The sequence below is a fragment of the Myotis yumanensis genome, unplaced genomic scaffold (assembly GCF_028538775.1).
Source record: "Myotis yumanensis isolate MYYU_CA2020_CCGP unplaced genomic scaffold, mMyoYum1.0.hap1 SCAF_12, whole genome shotgun sequence".
NCBI classification, from domain to species: domain Eukaryota; kingdom Metazoa; phylum Chordata; class Mammalia; order Chiroptera; family Vespertilionidae; genus Myotis; species Myotis yumanensis.
This window is the reverse complement of record NW_027223763.1, coordinates 26,236,542-26,257,607: the sequence shown is the minus strand read 5'-3', so window position 1 is coordinate 26,257,607 and position 21,066 is coordinate 26,236,542. Positions and strand designations below refer to the sequence as shown.

Genomic DNA, 21,066 nt, shown 5'->3' with positions numbered 1-21,066 from the left:
TGAGCACAAGACGGAGTATTTGACCTCGCAGAGCCAACAGTCTCAGGATTTAAAAAAAGGAACTTTCAAGACAGGGTGAACTCAGGGAATAGCCACCCCTCACCTCCCCGCACCTCCCCAACCCTGCAGGGGGCACTGTGCCCTTGTGGGACATCCTGCGGCTGTCCACTCGAGGCTGAGCAGACACCGTGGTGGTCTCTGACCTTGCTTAATAAGACCGCAGGAGGGCAGCTGCTATGAGAACAGACAGGGCTTCCCCGCCACGCCAGGCAAACTGGGAGACAGACAACCGAGCCCCTGGCTTGTGGGGGCTTTATGCATGCATCATAGTAGGTCTGCAAACAGAGGCGGAGGTCCTGAGCTCTCCTTCAGAAATACACTGCCCTGCTCAGCTCTCCCCCCTCAAGAAGGGTATCAGACACCTCACCTGGAACGGGTCCTTTACTGGAGGTGGGACTCTATAAAGGATGTCACTTGACAAATTGGAAAATGGACAGTGGATTAAAGTACGATTGCAATGTGAACTTGATAACATACTGTGGATATCCCCAAAGACACTCAAGTACTTAGGGGTAGAGGGCAAAGATGTATGGAACATACCCTCAAAGAATTCAGAAAAAAGATACCCTCACGTACCCATTCAGAGAGAGAGCGAGAAAGAATTTGGACAGGTGTTGATAGTGATGTGTGAAGAGGCGGCCTAAAGTCCCATTTCTTTCTGCTGGTCCTGCTTTCTCCACGGCTGAAAAACAGGGTCCCTGGACAGGAAGGAGAGGGCGTGCTCCCCGCCCCCTGCAGCAGGGGCAGCACCTGGAGCCAGGGCCCTGCAGCGAGAACCCTGCACCCACGGGCCCTGGCTGTGGTCTGCACAGCACCGGGGGTCCAGCCTCCGACCCCTCGCCCAGGCTCTGGTCCTGCACGCTGTCACCAGGTGAGCTTTCAAGAACTGAAATCTGATCGTGTCTGCTCAGATTTTCCCTTTTCCCCATCTATAGATTGAGTGAATAATCATCTCTTCCTGGCAGGATTGCTATGGGGGTAAAGTGAGCTACTGTGAGAGGAAGGCCGACTGGTGATGTCCCAATGGGTTTAAGTGCTCAAATCAGAGCAGCTATTATTCTGTGTATGTGTGTGGGTGTGTACGCACGTCCATGTGTATATCAAAACTGAGAAAAAACAACTGGACAAAAATACTCCAAAATGTTATTAATGGTTTTCACTAGATGGTGGGATAAATGAATGGTTTTTATCATCTTCTATGTCTTAAAAAAAAAAATTTCCCCAAACTTTCTATAAAAACTGTAAATTTTACAATAAAAAGGTATCCTATGTAATAAAAGGGTAACATGCAAATTGACCCTAATGACGGAATGACCAGAACAACCTCTCGACCAGTCACTATGAGGCCACTGACCACCTCTCAGTCCCTTTCCCCAGCTGGCAGGCTCCGGTCACCCGATGGCAAATGGGGAATCGGGGATGGGTGGTGGGGGATGCAGGGGGCACCAGGCCAAGGCCCCACTTCACCAGTCACCCCACACACAGAGGGCGACCTGCGGCGGGGGCGGGGCTGGTGAGCAGGCGGAACAGCCAACCTCTCAGTTCCTCCCCCCACAAGCAGGCTCCGATCACCCAACGGCAAACGCGGAATGGGGGTGGGTGGCGGTGGGGGGTGGGGCCACTGCGGGCAGCTGGGGAAGATGGCCCTGATTGCAGGCCAGGCCTAGGGACCATACCCACTCATGAATTTCATGCGTTGGGTCTCTAGTTTAAGATAAAATTCCAGACTTTCTGAAAAGGCGGGTCCTTCCAGGATTAGCCAAAAATGTTATAAAACTGCAGGACTTGAAGGGCTCTGAGAGACCAGGAGTGGTAAAACCCAGCACAGCTCCAGCCCTGCGGGTGGCAGGCACCACCAGGGGGTCCCCCACTCTCTCCCTGACCTCCGCTGGAGGAGGGATTTGCCTAGGGGGTCCCCCACTCTCTCCCTGACCCCTGCTGGAGGAGGGGCTTGCCCAAGGGGTCCCCCACTCTCTCCCTGACCCCTGCTGGAGGGGGGACTTGCCTCGGGGTCCCCCACTCTCTCCCTGACCTCCGCTGAAGGAGGAACTTGCCCAGGGGGTCCCCCACTCTCTCCCTGACCCCTGCTGGAGGGGGGACTTGCCTAGGGGTCCCCCACTCTCTCCCTGACCCCTGCTGGAGGGGGGACTTGCCTAGGGGTCCCCCACTCTCTCCCTGACCCCCGCTGGAGAAGGGCTTGCCCAGGTCCTGTGTGCAGGGCCAAGCCCAGGGCGGTAAGCTGTGGGGCCCTTACGGTGCTGAGGTAGCTCAGCCCTTTCTGAGTCAGTGTCCTGCCTCCCCTCCTGCACACAGCCTTTCCCTCCTCTTGCATCTTTTCCTGGGTCAAAGGGCATGAGCAGTGCTGGGTCTTGGGCCCTGGCACACCCAGTTGCTCTCAGGGCCTTTATCTCTACACTGGCCCAGGGCCATGCCCCAATTTCTGCCCTGAGGGTGCCTCAGAAGAGCTGAGTGTGGGCTGGCCTTGGCTGACAGGAGGCAGAGTGCCCAGGGCCCCATTCAGACCACAGCTCCCAGGTCAGCCCAGGAGATGCCTCAGGGCCAGGCACTGCTCAGAGGCAGCTCCCAGAGCTGAGCTGGGCTCCTTAGGCCTCAGAGCAGAGGCCCTGCCCACAGCTCGGCCCTCCCCTGCTACGGTATGCTGCTCTGTGCCTGAGAGGGTTTTGTGCTGAGAACCCACATTAACAGGCATTAGCCAGACTGATGGGCTATTGACTGAGCTGCTAATAGCCCTGAAAGGGCAGGACATTGATAATCAGGAGGCCACTTCCGCCCTCTGTCCCTCAGGCCAGCAGTCAGCCAGGACCAGCCTATGATTTATGGGGGACACGAGCTCTACATCAGGGGAGATGCCTGCTCTCCTCACAGACCTCGGAGAACCTGGCTCGGGTGCAGGAGCCGGCTGCTCAGCGCGGCATCGCCGCCTCCAAGTCCCCATGGGCTGCTCTGGACAGAGTGGACAGGACTGTAGGACCCTGGAGGGCAGAGCTAGGCGGGCGGGGGGCGTTCTGGGGGGAGACCTCCCTCAGCTGCCTGGATGGCAGAGCTGTGAGGCCACAGTCGTGAGCCCTCCCACTACAATGTCACAGTCACGGCCTCCAGCGACCCTCCCAGCAGCCCAGAGTGAACGTGGGAGGCAGGGGTGGTGGGGGCGGGCGGAGGCGGCTCGCACAGTGTGCCTGCGAGGGCAGGTGTGCAGGTGGCTCCTGCGTCTGAATGCTGCTATAGCACTCACTACTGTGTGACCTTGGGAAGTGACCTCGGCTCTCCGTGCCTCAGTTTCCTCATGTACCAAACGGCAACAGCAGTAGGACCTCACAGGGTGGGCGTGAGGGTTAAATGAGTTCATACACATAAATGCTAAGGACAGTGCCTGGTCCATGCTAAGTTCTCGGTAGACCTGTCAGTGGAAGTTCATCGGAGTTAGTCACAATTACCCAGCTTTATTGTTGCTCCGAATGTTTCGGGAGCCCAGGGACACTCAGTGTGAGGCCAAACTTCCGCAGAGGGGCTCCCGTCACTTCTTGCCCAACCGACGGGCATTCGCTCCAGGGCTGCCTCGCTGAATAAATCGATGCCTTGATCGTATTCCCACTGACGGCTCAAGCACATTCTCACTCTACAAGGGGCAGGTTTGCAACTGTTCTTCTTGAGGAACCATAACTTAGAGTCATTTATGTGCCAGGCCCTGTGCTGGGTGCTCTGCTCATATTATTTGGTTCACTTCCCAACCACCCCAGGAAGTAGTACAAGAATCTCTATTTATAATGCAGAAGCTGGGGATTGAGGGTTGGCAACGTGTGCTGGGGGCCGCAGAGCCAGTCCGTGGCCAAGCATGATAACTGGGAATGCTTCCTCTCACTGCCTGGCCTGCCTCTTGCTATCCTCACACCATTGTTACCATCAGCCTCACGCAGACCTTTCATGAGGACCTACTATATGCCAGCCCCACACTGTGTGCACATGGGGGCAGAAGATGAGTCCCTGCCCCCCAGGAGCTGCCAGTCTGGGGAGTGCATGAGGTAGTATACCCAGGGCTTGGAGAGAGAGGAAGAGGAAAGGCCCTGGGGATCAATCAGAGAAGGCTTCCTGGAGAAGGAGGAGACCTTTGAATTGGGCTTACGGAGAGGGAGACTTTGCCCAGGCCAGGGAGGAGGACAGGAATTTCAGGTAAAAAAGGCAGAGCCGTAGGTAGGTTTTAAGTGGGAAGGATCCTGAAGCAGGCAGCAGGGAAGGCAGACTGAAACATGGGATGGGAGGGAGGCCAGACAAGAGGCGTCAGGCTGTGGGCATGGAGACAGTCACCCTGCACAGGGCTCAAGGCTGGACCCTATAAAGAGACGGACATGTGGACAGATGAGTTGCATCCTGATTAGAGGGGTTAAGACTTGGGGCTGGGGGCTGCCCAGAAGAGAGTTGAGCAGAGGGAAGGATGACAGGAGTATTCCCTAATCCTGGTGCTAAAATGCAAATCCCGTTTCTATGAGGATCAGGGCATCATTCACCAGCCCTCCCCCACGAGGACTCAGATGAGCATGAAGATGGTTTACGGTAGAAACCCACACCCAGGGTCCGAGGCGGTGAGCCACAGAGGTTCTCTGGTAACCCTCCTTGGTCACCCCCAGAGATGGGGAGCTCACTTTCTACCCAGGTGTTTTGTTCCACTTTCAGACCATATTTACTGGGAGAAAACACTTCTTACTTCGAGCCTGGTGTGGCCCCTTCCACTCCCCTCACTTCCTGCTTCTGGTCCTGCTCTGTCCTTTGGGGCCCCATAGACACCCTTTCCGTCCCCTCCCAGGCCAGTCCCTGGCACATTTGAAGGCAGAGGACCCATTCCTCGAGTAAGCTCTTTTCCAGGCTAAACCCATCCAAAGAGCTGAAAGAGACTAAAAAAAAGGACTAGCCCACACCCTGCACGCCTAGACAGGGGATCTGAGTGGGAGGGAACAGGAGATGCTACGGAAGGCTCGGAGATGCAAACTGTCAGCTGGGACGACGGGAGCTCGGCGAGAAAGGCAGGACTTAGTTGCAGGCAGTGAGTGGGGAGTCATGGGAGGCCTCTGAGCAGGGGAATGGCCTGGTTAGACACCGCCTTGAGGAGGTCCGTCTGGCCTCTAAGAGCGCAGCAAACCTGCCCCTGCCCCCAGGCCCCTGCAGGCTCCCCTCTGGCCTGGTCCACTCCCGGCAACATCCCAGCCCCCAGGGCCCGCCCTTGCCTTCCTTCCTGCCCATCCTCCACACCTCACAGCAAAGTCCACCCTTCTACCTTCAAGAGGTGGATCTGTTGCAAGCGAGCCCCAGGGTCAGGAGCCCAACCTGGCACTCCCCCAGGCTCGGGCCAGGCCTGTCCCCAGACCTTCCCGCTGCGCCCTATTCCCGGAGCACAGCCCTCTGTTGCCAAGGCTGCGAGCACCTCCCTCCAAGGGGTTCACCCTGGGTCACAGCATGCGAAAGGAGGGGCCCTGACTGCAGGGGCACTCCCTCTGGGACACCTGACACCGCCTGGGGCAGCCTAGCCCTTTTGAGCAGAACTTCCGGGACACCTCCCAACGCAGGCGCTCCATTGAATGAGTAGCTAACTGGTCCCTTCCTCCCCTCCCTGCCTGCGCACAGCACTCTTTACCGACACGTCTCTGCCTGGATGGGACATAATCCCCGGTGACCCACAAGGAGCTAGGTCTGGGCCACATTCGGGTCCTCACTCTTACTGCTCAGGGTCCTTGGGAAGTCATCTCCCCGAGCCTCAGAATCTCCTCTGTACAATGGGCAAGGCTCCCCAAACAATGGACCAATGACACCCACGTCAGCACTGGCCTATCTGCCCTGAGTCAGGGCTGTGCGATGGGACCGGCACCTGTGTCCTTCCCCTCTCGGCCTCTCCTTCCTGCTCCCTCACCCTGGACGTGGTTACATAAGAAACTGCCAACCAACTGTGCTGAGGGGCCTTTCTGGACCCGATTCAGACACAACGAGGCACTTATGAGGCACCAGGGACGGTTCACATGAGTGAGTGGGAGCGAGGGAAGCAGCTGTGGCTAAAAAGGGTGACCCAGGAGCCCGTGTCCGTGCTGTGGTCCTGGCATTGTGGGCAGGACAGAAAACGCACTTACTTTTCAGAACTGGATACTGAAGTTTGTGGGGATAAATGACAACATGTCCAGGGTTTGCTTCAGAAGACTTCAGTGCGGGGAAAAGGGATGGATGAAGCAAGAGGAGCAGTCTCGAAAATTCTAGAATCTGGGTGTCGAAGAGTTTGTTATATTGTTTTCTACCTACTTTTGTGTTTGGCAATTTTTTATAATTATAAAAAAGAACGAGGCGACTGTCTAGTACTGAAATGCAGTTTGAAAATCAGCAGCAGCGGCACCACCTGGGAGAAGAGTCGCCAGAATTAGCAAATAAAACTACGGGCTGCCCAGGGGTATTTGAATTTCACATACACAACACATGTTACCTCTGGTCTGAGTACGTCCCGTATGATACTTTACCTATACCGAGGAATTCCCTGTGCAAAGAGCCTGGCAGTTTCTTTTAAAAGGACACATGTTTGACAACCTAGTCCAGTGATGGCGAACCTTTTGAGCTCGGCGTGTCAGCATTTTGAAAAACCCTAACTTAACTCTGGTGCCGTGTCACATATAGAATTTTTTTGATATTTGCAACCATAGTAAAACAAAGATTTATATTTTTGATATTTATTTTATATATTTAAATGCCATTTAACAAAGAAAAATCAACCAAAAAAATGAGCTTGCGTGTCACCTCTGACATGCGTGTCACAGGTTCGCCATCACTGACCTCGTCGCTGCCCTCCTGGGCCTTTGTCCCACAGACCTGGAGACTGACTTATGGTCACACAGAAACCTGTAGGCGGATGTTTATAGCAGCTTTATTCATAAAAGCCCAAACTGGAAACCATCCAGATGACCTTCAACGGGTAAATGGTTAAACAAACTGTGTTGCATTCACACCCCGAAAGGAATACTACTCAGCAATAAAAAAGAACGGGCGACTGATAACATGCAACAACTTGGATGGATCTTTTATGCTGAGTCAAAAAAAGCCAAGCCCAAAAGTTTCCGTCCCATATGGCTCCATTCAGGTGACATTCTTACAATGACAAGAGCAGGGAAGTGGAGGACAGAGTGGCTGTGGGGGCCTAAGGTGAGAGTGGGAGCGAGGGAAGTGGGTGTGGCTGAGAAGGGCAGCCCGGGACATTTGGTGATGCTGGCAGCATTCTGCATCTTGACCGCACCGATGTCGGTATCCTGGTGGTGAGACTGTACTCCAGTCTCACAAGATGTTACCAGTGGGGGGGGAGGGGTGCAGGGCACACCGAATCTGTTATTTCTTACTATTGCGTGTGAATGTTCAATGATCTCAAAAACGTTTAATTAAAAAGAAAAAATAAACATGAAGAAGGTATTTGGTGCTTCTCTGAGGTGCAGATTTGACTGGCATCTGCGTTTTCTCTGGCCGCTCTGGGGCCTGCTGGGATGCAGGCTCTCCGGCCCCACCGCAGAGCTACCAAGTCAGAATCGCGTCCAAGTGACACCCAGGCGTGAGCTCTGACTAGTCCAGCTCCTGCGGTGCCTGGGCTCCCGGGAGTCTGTGCCGGCAGCAAATACCATGTCTCCTCAGCCACTTATGTCACTGTCCCAAAAAGCCCAAAGGGAACTGACTGCACATTTTACCCGCGATCAGGCTGCACAGGACAACTGCATCTCAACCCTCCGAGTGGTGTCCTGCTGGACGCACGATGAGCCGGACTCCTGCCCTGGCCTCCAGGGTCATCACAGCCCAGCCCTGCTCCCCTCTCTGACCACCTCCCACTGCTCTTGCCATGTGACAACACACCTGTCTGTTTCTCAATCACCAAACCCATTCCCACCGCAGGGCCTCTGCATGTGCTGTGCATTCTACCCGAATCCCCTGCCTCTAGGGTTTCTAGTGGCTCTCTGCCCAAGTGCCACCTCCCCAGAAAGGCCTTCTCTGCTCCTCCTCTCTAACCTAGTCCCCTCGCCCCTCCCAGGTCACATTCCATCACATCAGTTATTAACACCTACCCATACTCAACGTTTCATGCAAGTTGGAAACCATGACACTTTTGACAAAGTCCAAGTCATAAAAATCAGGAAAACACATTAATATGTAATTACTATTACATATTAGTAATATGTAATTACTAATTATTAATTAGTAATTAATTATTCATTAGTAATAATTATATTACTTTGTTTGGTGGACAGAATCTTTTTTTTTTTATATATTTTTTTATTGATTTCAGAGAGGAAGGGAGAGGGAGAGAGAGAAACATCAATAATGAGAATCACTGATCGGCTGCCTCCTGCACACCCCCTACTGGGGATCCAGCCCAAAACCTGGGAATCGAACCATGACCTCCTGGTTCATAGGCTGATGCTCAACCATTGAGCCATACTGGCCGGGCTGGACAGACTCTTTTAGAAGCACCTAGAACGTGGAAGAAATAAGTAGCCAAACAGGCCATGTCTGGGGGTCCGTCCAGCTCTAACCTTGACGTCTTTCCATAAATCCCATTGTACACTTGTTCCTCCCTAGCTTGAAAAATTTCATCTTTCTAGAATACAGTTCACACTTCTCACCCTGGCATTCAAGGCCCTTCTCATCGGGCCCCGATGAACTTCCCCACGGTATTTCCCTTCCTCCCCTAGACAGACTGTTCTATCTGTTCTGGCCAGACAGCTCTCTGCATTGTTCCCTGGACAGTTCACACAGTCCCCGCCCCATGCCTTTGCTTGTGCCATTCCCTTTGCCAATTATGCCTCCCTATTTATTTGGATGAACAATTCCCGGGTAATTTGTTCAATCAATGAGCATGTATGAGCACCAATTGTGTGCCCACAATGTGCTATATGGATAAAAAAAGTACTGGTTCTTTCCCCCCCCCTATTCCAAGTACAGGAGGTCCCAGCAGAACACCTGGGTAGTGAGATTCCAATTGGTGATTTGTAAGTTCTGAAGTGCTCTGTCTGTTGTTTCTGACTGCTGGTGGCTTACGTGCGGGTGATCTCAGATTATGGACTCGCTGATCTGAATCTGTGGGACTCCTGTCCGCACTGAACTGTTTCCTCCAGAGACCTTTTGTCTGCATTTGCTGTGAACCAGAGGCCCTACCAACCCAGCATCGCTGATACCCCTCGCAGGTCCCCGAAAAGATCTGCTATTGGGTGAATCTATATGAAACTGCCACTTGGGGGTCCAACACTGTTCAATATCAGCAAATGCCAAAGGTCCAACCTCTACTGCCAACATCTGTCCTCAGGACAGGCCAGTTCTTTCTGTTCACTTACTGCTGTCCTCTCCTGCTTTAGGTTTTGGCTTAAGGTTGGTTTCCTTTACGGGGGAGAGGAAGTGGCTTTGGAGATTTCCCAGATGTCGTGTGAGCCTGGCAATGCATTAAAAAGTATGTTTTATTCAGGAGTGAATTATTTTGCAGTGGGGTAGAGGGGAAATCCCAGGAATAGTTAGGCAACTGCTGAAATCCCAGGAGAGATATATTTTTCCCAATGAAGAAACGAAGGCTTACGGAGGTGAACTGACTTATTCAAGGTCACACGGCTGGTAGCAGGCAGGTCTAGGGTTTGAACCCATGCACCGCAGCAGAAAGCAGGCTCTTTCTACCTTCCCGCTGCCCTGAGCTGCCTCCGGAGAGCCTCCGGGCCTGGGCTCGCCAGGCGCCCTTACCTGGTGCAGGGGGATGACGAGGAAGGCACCCCCTCCAGCACACTCGGTCACCACTGCGATGAAGTGGGGGTTCACGGCGCAGAAGTGATTGTCGTGGACGCTGCGGGTGATGGGTACCGAGTCGTAGCAGTTCTCCTTGCTGGCTGGTTTGCCAAAGACGTGGCGGAACTTGGAGCTCCGGTACTGGGGGTGCCATGACATCTGCAGGAGACAAACGGGGACAAGGGGTCTGAGGCTCACTGCCTGGGTAGCGGGGCTCACGGCGACCTCCCCTGGAGAACATAGAAGAGGGTACAACCAGGACAGAGATGTGCTGAACCCAGTGAACAGGCTGTATCTGTGGCTACTTCCGTGGACCTGGTGAGATGTAGCGAGACGATGTGTAATGACTGCTGACCAGTCTGCGTCTCATCCTTCCGAGTGTGAACACAGAAAGATCAGAAAGACTGTAGAGAGACCTCAGCACATTCCCAATCCACCATCTCACCGGACAGGCCAGCCGCCCCCCCTCTCCCAGCCCAGCCAACTGGGTAACATTGTGCCCTCTGGAGCCAGCCAGCCTGCCTTCAATTCCAGCTTTGCCTCTGGCCAGCGGGGCAGGCAAGTGACTTAACTTCTGAAGCCTCCGTCTTCTCATCCGTAAAACGGGGACGACGAAAGCATCCCTCTCAGAGACTTGTCATGAGGATTAAATGAGAGGATACACTTAGATCCCTTGACCAGCAGTATAATTACGGCCACTATTCTCATCCCGGCATCCTGAGCTGGCCAGGCTTCTCATCCAGCCTTGCATTTGTTCACTTGATGTTTACTGAGCACCACTGAGTGACTAGACCTGTGCCCGGCCTGGGGGTTTTGGAAAGAGGTGGGCAAGGGGAGGACCTAGCCCAGGGGTGGGCAAACTTTTTGACTCGAGGGCCACAATGGGTTCTTAAACTGGACCGGAGGGCCAGAACAAAAGCATGGATGGAGTGTTTGTGTGAACTAATATAAATTCAAAGTAAACATCATTACATAAAAGGGTACGGTCTTTTTTTTTTTTTTTTTAGTTTTATTCATTTCAAACGTGGGCTGTAGTTTGCCCACGGCTGACCTAGCCCCTCGGGAGCCACGATAAAGAACCTGGGCTCGGAGGGCGATGGGAGCGGCTGCAGGACAGTGAGGCCAGGCTTCACTTTCGGGAGGAAGGAAGGGTGGGCCGGAGGAGAGGTGATGGTCACCTGGGCTGGGACAGGGCAGAGGGCGTGGAGAGGAGAGGACATGTTAGTGAAATGCCAAGGAGGGGACCCACCAGCCCTGGCGTCTGCGTGCCCGTGGTGGGCTGTGGGGCCGGGGGCGTGTCATGGCGGCTGAAATCAACACGATCTGCTGGCCATCCAGTCCTAGCCCCTCCGGCCACTCCCAGAGCTCTCCCTTCACCGCCTGGAGCTCTCCCTTCACTGCCCAGAGCTTGGTCTCACGCCCGAGGGACGGCTCTGCCCAGGGTCAGGGAGCCTCAGAGGCCGGGGCCAAGTGTCCCTTTGCTCACAGTCACCTGCACGGAAATAACAGTTCACAGTGGGGGGTGGTTGCTATGTGCCAGGGCCATTCCACGTGCTCCCCCTGTCTGAACCGAGCAGGCAGGGCCACCTGGCTCCCCATCGCAGGTGCAGGGGTGCAGCGAGACGTGAGGGCCCCCGAGGTCACACAGTGTCAGTGGTGGAGCTGGTTGCTGAACCCGCTGTCTGCAGCCTCCAGCCCAGGTTCCCGAAGTTCATGCCCATGATGACAAAAGCTCTTTCACACCCACTGCACCCTGGACCCCACCTCAGCCCACGGCCATTCCCACCCCCACTTCACCCAAAGGAGAACAAGGCTCTGGAAATTAAGTTTACGGCCTCCAGAGAGGGGGCGGATGGCCTCATGGGTGAAGCTGGCTGGCCTCAGAGCAGCCTGAACACCAGTGACCTTCTGCCCCTGCCCCAGACTCCTTTCCCCACCCCTCACCCCACCCCACCCCACCCACCACCTTATCTTTACAGCCAAGGTTCATCCAGACCTATTGCCATGGAGGGAAACATACAGAAACAGGGGATGGAGCAGCACCAAGCCTCTCCCTTTGCCCACGATATGGGAGTGTGCACCCATATATGCAAGTGAACTTTGAGCGACTGCGTGTGCACTGTGTGTGCAAGACTGTGCATGAGCACTGCATCCACCAGAGCGTTCATAAGGACCCATGCTCACTCCTGTGGTGTGCACGCATGTGTGTCAGTGCATGCATGAGCTTAAGGACGCAGCAATTCAGAGAGCAGGCGTTTTATGTTCCCTACAAGCAGGCACTTGCTGGAAATGCAGACCGTAGCGGGCCCTCAGCCCTGCGAGGCCTCGCCCATGGGCTGGCCCAGAATGGCTGATCCCGGCCAGGTGTATGTGCCACCCGTCCTATCTTGCCCGGTCCCATCCGGCTGGGTCCACATCAATGCCACAGCAGGCTCTCGGAGGCGCGGCACAGAGCCGGGGTGGCATCTATTCTGTCCCATGCATGCTCAGTGCCCCTGAGGCCAAGGGATTAGGCTCTGTGGCTGTGAATTCCCCACCCCGCTCCCAAAGGAGTTAGTCATCTCTGGGTTAACATCCTATTGAGTTGATTTAGTGCCTGTCCCAGCCCTCAGCTCTCCTGGGCATCGGTGTCTCTATTTGGTGCAAGAGAAGCGACTTGACCAAGATCCCCCGAGTAGGAACAATGCAGGTGGGAAGCAGAAGCCAAATCCTGCCCGGAGACCCCTCTTCCTGCCACATGCTCCTCTCTGACAGGTGAGAGACAGACAGACAGACACAGGGACTTTCCTGCCTGCCCCCAAAGGCCTGTCTTCCCAGCCCAGCCCTCCATCATCGCAGGACAAGCGTTCGCTCCAGGTGGCTGAAAGGAACCCAAACTGGGTGTGTACAAAGCAGCGTAGGAGATTATTCATTTAATTGCACTGTTCCCGGCCTCAGGGAAAGAATTCAATCACCTGATTTGGTCTTGGAACCTCCGGGATGGGTAGATGCCTGGTGCTGCCGGCTATCATTGTCCCTTTATAAGTTTGTGGTTCCACATCTGCCATTTGGGAGTTTTATCTTATTTCTTTTTCTTAAAACCTGACCTTGTGGTCATGAACTAGCCCTGGACGTGCCTCCTGAGAGTCCGAACCACCACGCTAATGTCTGCGCCATTAACAGAGGGAGATTACAGCCACAAGTTTCCTGGTTTTAAGAAATTGCCCAGCCAGCATGGCTCAGTGGTTGAGCATCGACCTATGAACCAGGAGGTCACGGTTGGATTCCCAGTCAAGGCACATGCCCGGGCTGTGGGCTCGATCCCCAGTGGGGGGGAGTGCAGGAGGCAGCCGATCAATGATTCTCTCATCATTGATGTTTCTCTCTCCCTCTCCCTTTCTCTCTGAAATAAATAAAAAAAAATATTTTAAAAAACATAAACAGCCCTAGCCGGTTTGGCTCAGTGGATAGAGCATCAGCTACAAATGGAAAGGTCCCAGCTTCGATTCCGGTCAAGGGCACATGTCCGGGTTGTGGCCTCGATCTCCGGGGGGGGGGGGGGGGGGGGGGGGGGGCATGCAGGAGGCAGCCAATCAATGATTCTCTCTCATCATTGATGTTTCTCTCTCCCTCTTCCTTCCTCTCTGAAATCAATAAAAAATATATTTTAAAAAAAGAACATAAACAAATATTACTGTAAGAGCACAGAGCATTCTGCTTGAAGGTGACCCATAAAAGGCCAAAAAGTAACATAATAAACACCTGGTTATGGGCGGGTCCCTCACCTTGACTCCAATCCCGACCAACTGTCCTCTGTCATAGGATTTATCCTTGGCCCCCACCTGGCCTAGGAAAGCTCCTTTCTAATTTACCCGGATCCACCCGAGAGGGGGCGGGACTCGGGACGGGGAGCCAAGGCCACCTGCAGCGAGTGAGAGGCTCCCTCAACCTGCAGCGCTCCCTTCTCTCCAGGCAGGAAGAGGACACCACTGCCTTTCCCCAGTGAGACCTTCACCCAGTCATTTTTGCTCACCTGAGCCAGGCCCTGTAGCTGCCACTTCTTGGCACAAGGTGTCCTTATTGCTGCCAGCGACAGGGTCGACGTGACAAGGGTCTCATCCCCCCGCACCCCCCAACCCCGTTGGTTTTTGTTCCTCCTTCAAAGCAAGCAGAGGCCAGTTGCTGTCCATGGAAGGAGGTGGCTCACTTTCCCGCTTTGCTGGGACGGGGATGGGGGTTCGGGGCTGGAGGACCGTCGGTACTAAAGTCGGGAAAGTCTCAGGCAAAGGGGGACCAGTGGCTCCCCTTCCACCTACCACAGAAGTCTCCAGAAACCTCTGATTCACGCGCAATGATTTTCCTTTAAGTCACCAGTAACCCCGCTGGCACCCTGCCGTGAGAGAGACTCTAGGACTGACTTCTTCTTTTTTAAAAAAAATATTTTTATTGCTTTCAGAGAGGAAGGGAGAGGGAGAGAGAGAGAGATAGAAACATCAATGATGAGGGAGAATCATTGACCGGCTGCTTCTTGCATGTCCCACACTGGGGATCGAGCCTGCAACCCAGGCATGTGCCCTGACCAGGAATTGAACTGTGACCTCCTGGTTCATAGGTCAACACTCAACCACTGAGCCACGCCGGCTGGGCTAGAACTAACTTCTCAAAGAGCCCAACATCCTGAACCAGAGAACAGACCATATCAAAGCAGAAAAGTGCAAGGTTTATAAAGAGAGGTCACCAACCTTCACCCACCGCTGGCTTGTGCTTATTCTGTGCCAGGGCCTGTGGCGGGGGGGGGTCGGAGAGGGGGCCAGAAAGGACGGATTCAGTGACTGCTTTCCACACGTCTACACGGCCCAGGGGAAGGGCCAGAGAGGCCAGGACCCGACAGGCTGTCTCCCTCCTCGAACTGGCTGCTAGGGCAGTGGGTGCTACTCTCAGGGCACTCGAGGCTCATGTACATCACCTCACTGGCTGGGGGACCCAGGCGCTGGCTCTGTCCCTCACAGAGCCTCCCGCCACACCCGGCTTCTAAACTAATGTGAACACGAAATTAAATGTAACACCCAGCTGCTCAGCCGCACCGGCAGCATTTCAAGTGCCCGCAGCCACGGGCGGTGTGTGGGTATCTGATGAAGGTGTGGTGATAGGACACGTCCATCACACCTGTGTGACTGGGCAAGTTGCTAAGAGTCTACTTCCTCACCAGTACAATCAGGCGTTGTAACAACAACAAAAATAACAGCTAGCACGTTGCTTACTATGTGTGACGTATGTTCCATGGACTCACTCAACCTTCACAGCAGTTCCATAAATACTGTCACCCCATTTCCCCAGAAGCGGAAACTGGGGCGCAGAGAGGTTAAGTAACTTGCCCAAAGTCACACAGCTAAGTAGGCACCTGAGCTGGAATTCAAAGCCGGCCTGTTTAGTCCCAGGTCCACACTTTCTCACAGGGCTGCCCTGGCCATTAGATGAGACAATCCACGCAGCAATGCCGGGTGAATGCTTGGCACTCAGCAAGTGTTGGCTGGCGAGACTGCTGTGGTCCCGATGCTTACAGGACGCTCGTGCATGACAGGTCTGTGCTGAAGGCCCCACCTTTGGGGAATGTGAGCAAGGATCCCAAACCAGAAAGTGCAACGCAGCCCCGAGGCACGGCGGCCTGAGCCCTGGTGCTGGCCCCGCTGATGGAAGGAGCAGACAAGCACAGCGAAAGCCAACCATCCCTGCTGGTCAGGGAACCTGTGCATCTTCCTGGCAGGCTCTCCGAGGGCAGGGCAGCTGAGCTCGGCCCTGTGCTGGGAGACAGGGGCTCTTGTGGGGGGGAGGCGGGGTGGTATGGCCCCGCCTCGAATGCCCCCCCCAACCTTCATGAACAGGGGAAGCAGAGGCCTCTGCAGCCACCAAGTAGAAAACAGTGGTGTCTCCAGGTTCTCTGCCCAGCATCCTCCCGCCTCCCCCTCCCCCTCCCCCTCCCCCAGCCTCCGGTCCTTCTGGTCCAGCACAGATGCCCTGCACGGCCACAGGAAATACAGACAGAGTCAGAGAGCGAGCCAAGAAAATGCCTCTCTCCTCCTGATGAGATTAGGCCTGAGGGAGGCCTCCTCCTGACATCTGACGCTGCCCAGAGCCGTCCCTGGGCCCTGAGGGGCAGGGGCCTCCTAAGATGGCCCCCTCCCCTGCCCCAGGGTCCCACCTGCTCTCTACCCCTCCCCCAAGCTGGGCAGCCTTTCTCTTGGTGACTCTGGCCTGCCCCTCCCTGCCCCTGGTTCCTATCCTGCCCCCAACCTGACCCTGTCTTCCCCTTAGGGCCCTCTCTGTCCTCAGGATAAAGCCCTGGGATGGACTTGTGCTGTGCCCCCCCCCCCCCCCCCCCCGCCCACACCCCACATTCCCCCATGGCCTTCTCTTCTCCACAGACCTGCCCTTTGAGCCAAACAGATTTATCTGCTCTCCCTGAAAGCATTGTTTCCCCAGCCCCCATCTTCGCTCACAGCCCTTCTCTCTGCCTTGAACCTCGTCAGCCCCTGAGTCCATGGGCACTGGGCTGGGCTCCCAGGACACCCCCTCCTCTCACAGCATCTTCCTGGGCCCAGGCCAAACAGAACCACCTCCCGGGGCCTCCTGGCTCCCAGGACCGACAATCTCTCTGCCTGTGAGGTACCAGGTTCGAATCCTAGACCCACTTGTCTCTGCACCTCAGCACCTCATCTGTAAAAGGGTCCTAATAGCTCCCTCGCAGGTCCTGCCAGGGGCCACAGAGAGAATGGGTGTCAAACCCTTCGCACGCGTCTGGTGCGAAGGAGGAGCTCAGCTGGTGGATGCTCCCTCCTGTCCTGCTCCCTGATTCTTCCTTCTTTGACCTGTCGTCTGTCCATCCATCCATCCGTCCGTCCATCCATCCCCAATGGCCCTCCCCTTTGCTTTGCCCACCCACAGGCCAGATCCCATAGGCAGGCACTGGGGGGCTCGGGGGAGACCATCTGGCCCCTGGATGGAGCTTTCACAGCACCACCAGCTCCTCCTGCCCGCTCTGGGCATGAGGACCGGGCTGAGCCTGTCCTTTCTTCGCAGGTGTGCTCGTCGGGCCAGGCGGGAGAGTCCTAATTCTGACACCATTCGTCCCATGACTCTGCACAAATCCAGTCCCATCTCAGGTGTTGACTTTCCACCCATAGACCGGCAATGCCCTGCCCCACCCACCGGTTTGGATGATCCGTGAGGGCTCTGCAGCCTGCACATGCCAAACCCTGGGGCCGTGAGGGCGTGGAGCTGTCTGCCTGGCGCCTTCACCCTTGGGGGGCACGGAACAGGGCTTCTCCTGTGTGTCCCCCCACAGCAGGCCCTGGCCAAAACTCCGTGTAGACTTATTGCCCCACAGTCTCCTTATCTAGTAGTTTCCAGAGATAAGGTCACGTGGGGCGTTCGAAAGACACCCCCAGGAGACAGAAAACGTAGAGGCTCCACTTCCTGCTCCCCGCCCCATCCCTGGCAGAGTGTCTGATCTGTCTTTGGACAGTGGGGGATACTGAGGCCCAGAGAGGGAGGGTGCCTTGCTCAGGGTCCCCTTGAGCAGGAGACGGGGCTGACACTGGACAACCTCCTGGGACGGGCGTCTGGCCAGGGCCTGCATTGTTGTCAGCAGGTCCCTGCCTCGGACCCAGGAATCAGCACACACCGGCCCTGCTGCTGGGCCCTCCTGGAGCCTGTCCTGCCCTGGGGCTGTGGTGGGGGCGGGGGTTGGGCAGAGGCCGACATGGAACCAGCAAGCTCGATTCAGGGCAAACAGGCTAAGCAGGCCGCAGCAGGGAGATGGAAATCTGGGGAGTTGATGAGGGCTGCAGGGCAGATTTTTGAGCTAAACCTTAAGCTCAGAGTGAGTGAGCCCGGCACAGAGTGAAGGAAGGCACTCAGTCCAGGTGGAAGGCACAGCTCAGCCGCACCTCCACACCTGGCAGACGGTGGCTCAGGGCAGAGCGCTGAGGCCAAGAGAGGGGAGTGCAGTGTGGGGTGGGGACGCCACAGGCACATTCAGGAAGCCACCAGGGTCTGGTTGGGCTGGGATCTGGGCGAATGCAGGGAGCAATGAGGGCCGTGGCTGGAGAGGGGGCTGGGCATGGGCTCTGAGACTACGGGAGGCATCCGAGTTTGTGAGCAGTGGTGTGACCTGGTCAGAGCTGACGTGGACTTAGCTGCAATTTGGAAGCTAGAACGTTTGCCCTGGGAAAGTACAGGGTGGGGCAGCTGTATGTTTACAGTTGTTTGCAATGGAAAATAATGCAATAATTAATAAATTGTAATACAAGGATACTCTGTGTTTCCTGTACTCACAAGTGTAAACCAGCCTTGGCCCCACCCTATATCGTCTTTCTTAACTTTGGGCTTGTGTCTAAGGAAGAAATAAGTGGTTTTGCTTCACGGTCGGCTCCCGGAGGCTGGAGGGCTGCGGAGCAGGGGGAGGAGGGGGAAGCGTCTGAGGCCTTCCTGGTCTGGACTCGGGAGGAAAAGAGCCTCGCTGATTAGGGAGGAGTGCGCAGAGCCGGCGGATTTGGTGAGCAGGAGTCAGGGCCTGATCTGCCACCTCTACAGATCTTAGCTCTTCGAGCAACTGAGCCGGGAGGCCTGGCCTGCAGGCCACATCCCAGCAGCTGGGGCTTTTAAATCAGAAAATCGTTTTCTTTCATCCTTCAACCCATTCCCTGTGGTAGGAATCCCCAGATCCGACTGAAGCCTGCTGCTCCTGCACATGCCTGGGCGGCCAATACTCTGCTCAGGAGGAGGATGGGAAATTCTTCCTGCTTCTTCCTCGCCTGCTCATTCACACGGAGATAAACACCGCTGCTCGGCCTGCCTCGACCCCCCAGCTGGCACTGTAACAGCTGCGGGAGGGGATGGCGAGGCCACCTTCTCCCGGTCCAGCCTCCCTGAGCTGCGCCCAGATGGTGTGTTCGGACTGGCCTGCTGGCGGGGAGGGCGGCCGGCCCAGCGGAGGACGAAGCGTAGAGCGAAGACGTCAGGGCACCAGGCCGGAGAGGCGCTTCCGCCCCAACACCGACTCCCTGCAAGGACTGGTGACAGCGTCTCCTTCACAGTGTTTTCTTTACTTTGTTTTTACATTTTTTTATTTGTTGATTTTTGAGAGAGAGGAAGAGAGTGAGAGACTTTCAGAGAGAGATACAGAGACAGAAACAGAGAGAGAGATACAGAGACAGAAACACACACACATACACAGAGAGAGAGAGAGAGAGAGAGAGAAACAGATTTGCTGTTCCACTTATTTATGCATTCTTATTCTTAGGTTGCTTCTTGTATGTGCCCTGACTGGAGATCAAACCCACAACCTTGGGGTATCTGGACGACACTAACCAATCTGCCACCCGGCCAGGGCCTCTCCTTTACGTTTTGCGTGCAGCAGTGGGTCTGAAACTCGAGAGCCCCTTAGGAGGGAGGCTGATGAGCACCCAGATTGCTGGGCCCATCCTAGTCTCCGACTCAGCAAGCCCGGGGCCTGAGAATCCGCATCTGGCGAGTTCCAGGGACCCTCTGTGAGAACCCTGGCTGTAACCTGCTCCACGACTCACAGTCCTCCCATGCACGTGGCATTTGCTCCTCACATCTACCTCGGGGTGGGGAGACGTACCCCCCTTTTACTGATGCAGCAACTCGTGCTCAGCTCAGAGCAATGGGGCCACTCTTCTGAGGCTACGCACCCAGGAGGCAGCAGGAGCCTGTCCTGCGAAGGCTCCCTGAGCACAGCCACTTCCCAACGCCAGCCCCTGGGGCTGTGATGCTTTAGGGCTCCCCGTCTCTCAGCTGTTCTTCCTGGTACACACACACACACACACACACACACACACACACACGGCTTGGCACGCAGGAGCCGCAGGTGCCCCCATGGTGGCCTCCCTGCCTGAAGAGCAGGCACCAGGGCAGAGAGCCCAGTGCCCCTCCCTTAGCCCCTTGGTGCTGACTGCGAATCTAAAGCTCTAATTCTCATCTAACCTAATTTTTAGCCAGACCTGCTCTCAAGTGACCGTACTGCACCTGGGGGCAAGAAACAGACACATCATCCCAGGACTGCCCAGGGCCGGGACTCAGCACAGCTGCCCGCCCTCCTTCCCACACCGATCCACCTGGAGAGTCAGGGCCTCTGCTTGGGTTGCTCTAGTGATGGGAAGCTCACCCCGCCCGGGCGGGGGCAGAAGAGCTCAACCGTTAGACTTCCTCCTCCTCTTGAGCGGAAATCTACGATTTCCCCCACTGCGCGCCAACCACATCCGCTGCCCACAACAGCCCTTCAGAGATGTGAGGCCCTGACTACGTGCCGCTGGGATGGCTTCACTCCAGGTTAGGGAGTTTCTTGCATGACGCCCTTTCCCATCGCCTCCCCATTTTGGTTGCCGCCCCATAATGCTCCAGGCGGTCCCCGTCTCACACCCAGTTTGGGGCCCAGACCCTCCTTGGGCCCCCTAGATGCAGCCTGAGGACCACTCAGTAGAGCAGTTCCCCGAAAAGATCGATCCCAGACTTCGTGTCTCATAATAGTAGCACTGGCCAGACCCTAAGAGATCATGGGGTGCAGGAGGGGAAACTGAGTCAGCATGCCCAGGGCCACCCAAACAGGGCAGAACCAGGAATGGGACCCAGGTTTCCGCCCCCCCCACCCCCCCAGGACAATCTCTAAGACAGGAAACAACGTTCCCTTTGTTCCTGGATACCATACCAAACATTTTGTTCCTTATCTGTGTTGCCTTTCTCAGAGGGACAAATTCCAAGGATGGCTGGGGAAGAAAGATCTTCCAACTGCAAGGCCGGGTCACTCATCCCAGCCGGGCCCTCCTGGGGCTCAGATATTCGGAAAGGGGGGCTGCATTTCTTCGGAGTGAAGTTTAGGCTGGGAAAGATGGGGCTCCTTGGGGTCAGGTGGGAAGACAGACCCCAAGTCTGTGCTGCTAGAAAAGCCAGCAGAGCACCAGCAGCCCCCACGAGGGGAGGGTAAACGGGGGCACATTTTCCAAGTCCCAGATGGAGACAGACCCCCGTGCTGTGAGCCCAGAGGGAGCCATGGGGCCTCCGTCCTGGGAGTGGGTAGGAAGATGGAGACATCACACTGCGCTCGAACGGCGCGATCACCCACGTGGGGGCGCGTCAGAGCGGCGGCAGCAGCGCGAACACCAGCGTGGGACCCAAGCTTTTCACAATTATTTTCTTGTTTAGATAATATGTTTCCTGCAC

General features: G+C 55.6%; 1 protein-coding gene across 1 annotated transcript in view; it reads right to left on the bottom strand.

Annotated features, from left to right (window-relative positions):
* CORO2A (coronin 2A) overlaps positions 1–21,066 on the bottom strand; it is a 45,160-nt gene that overhangs the window by 14,107 nt on the left and 9,987 nt on the right. The window contains exon 2 of the mRNA XM_070431100.1: positions 9,808–10,008. Within this exon, the coding sequence (XP_070287201.1) occupies positions 9,808–10,008 (201 nt within the window). The remainder of the gene's footprint in view (positions 1–9,807; positions 10,009–21,066) is intronic.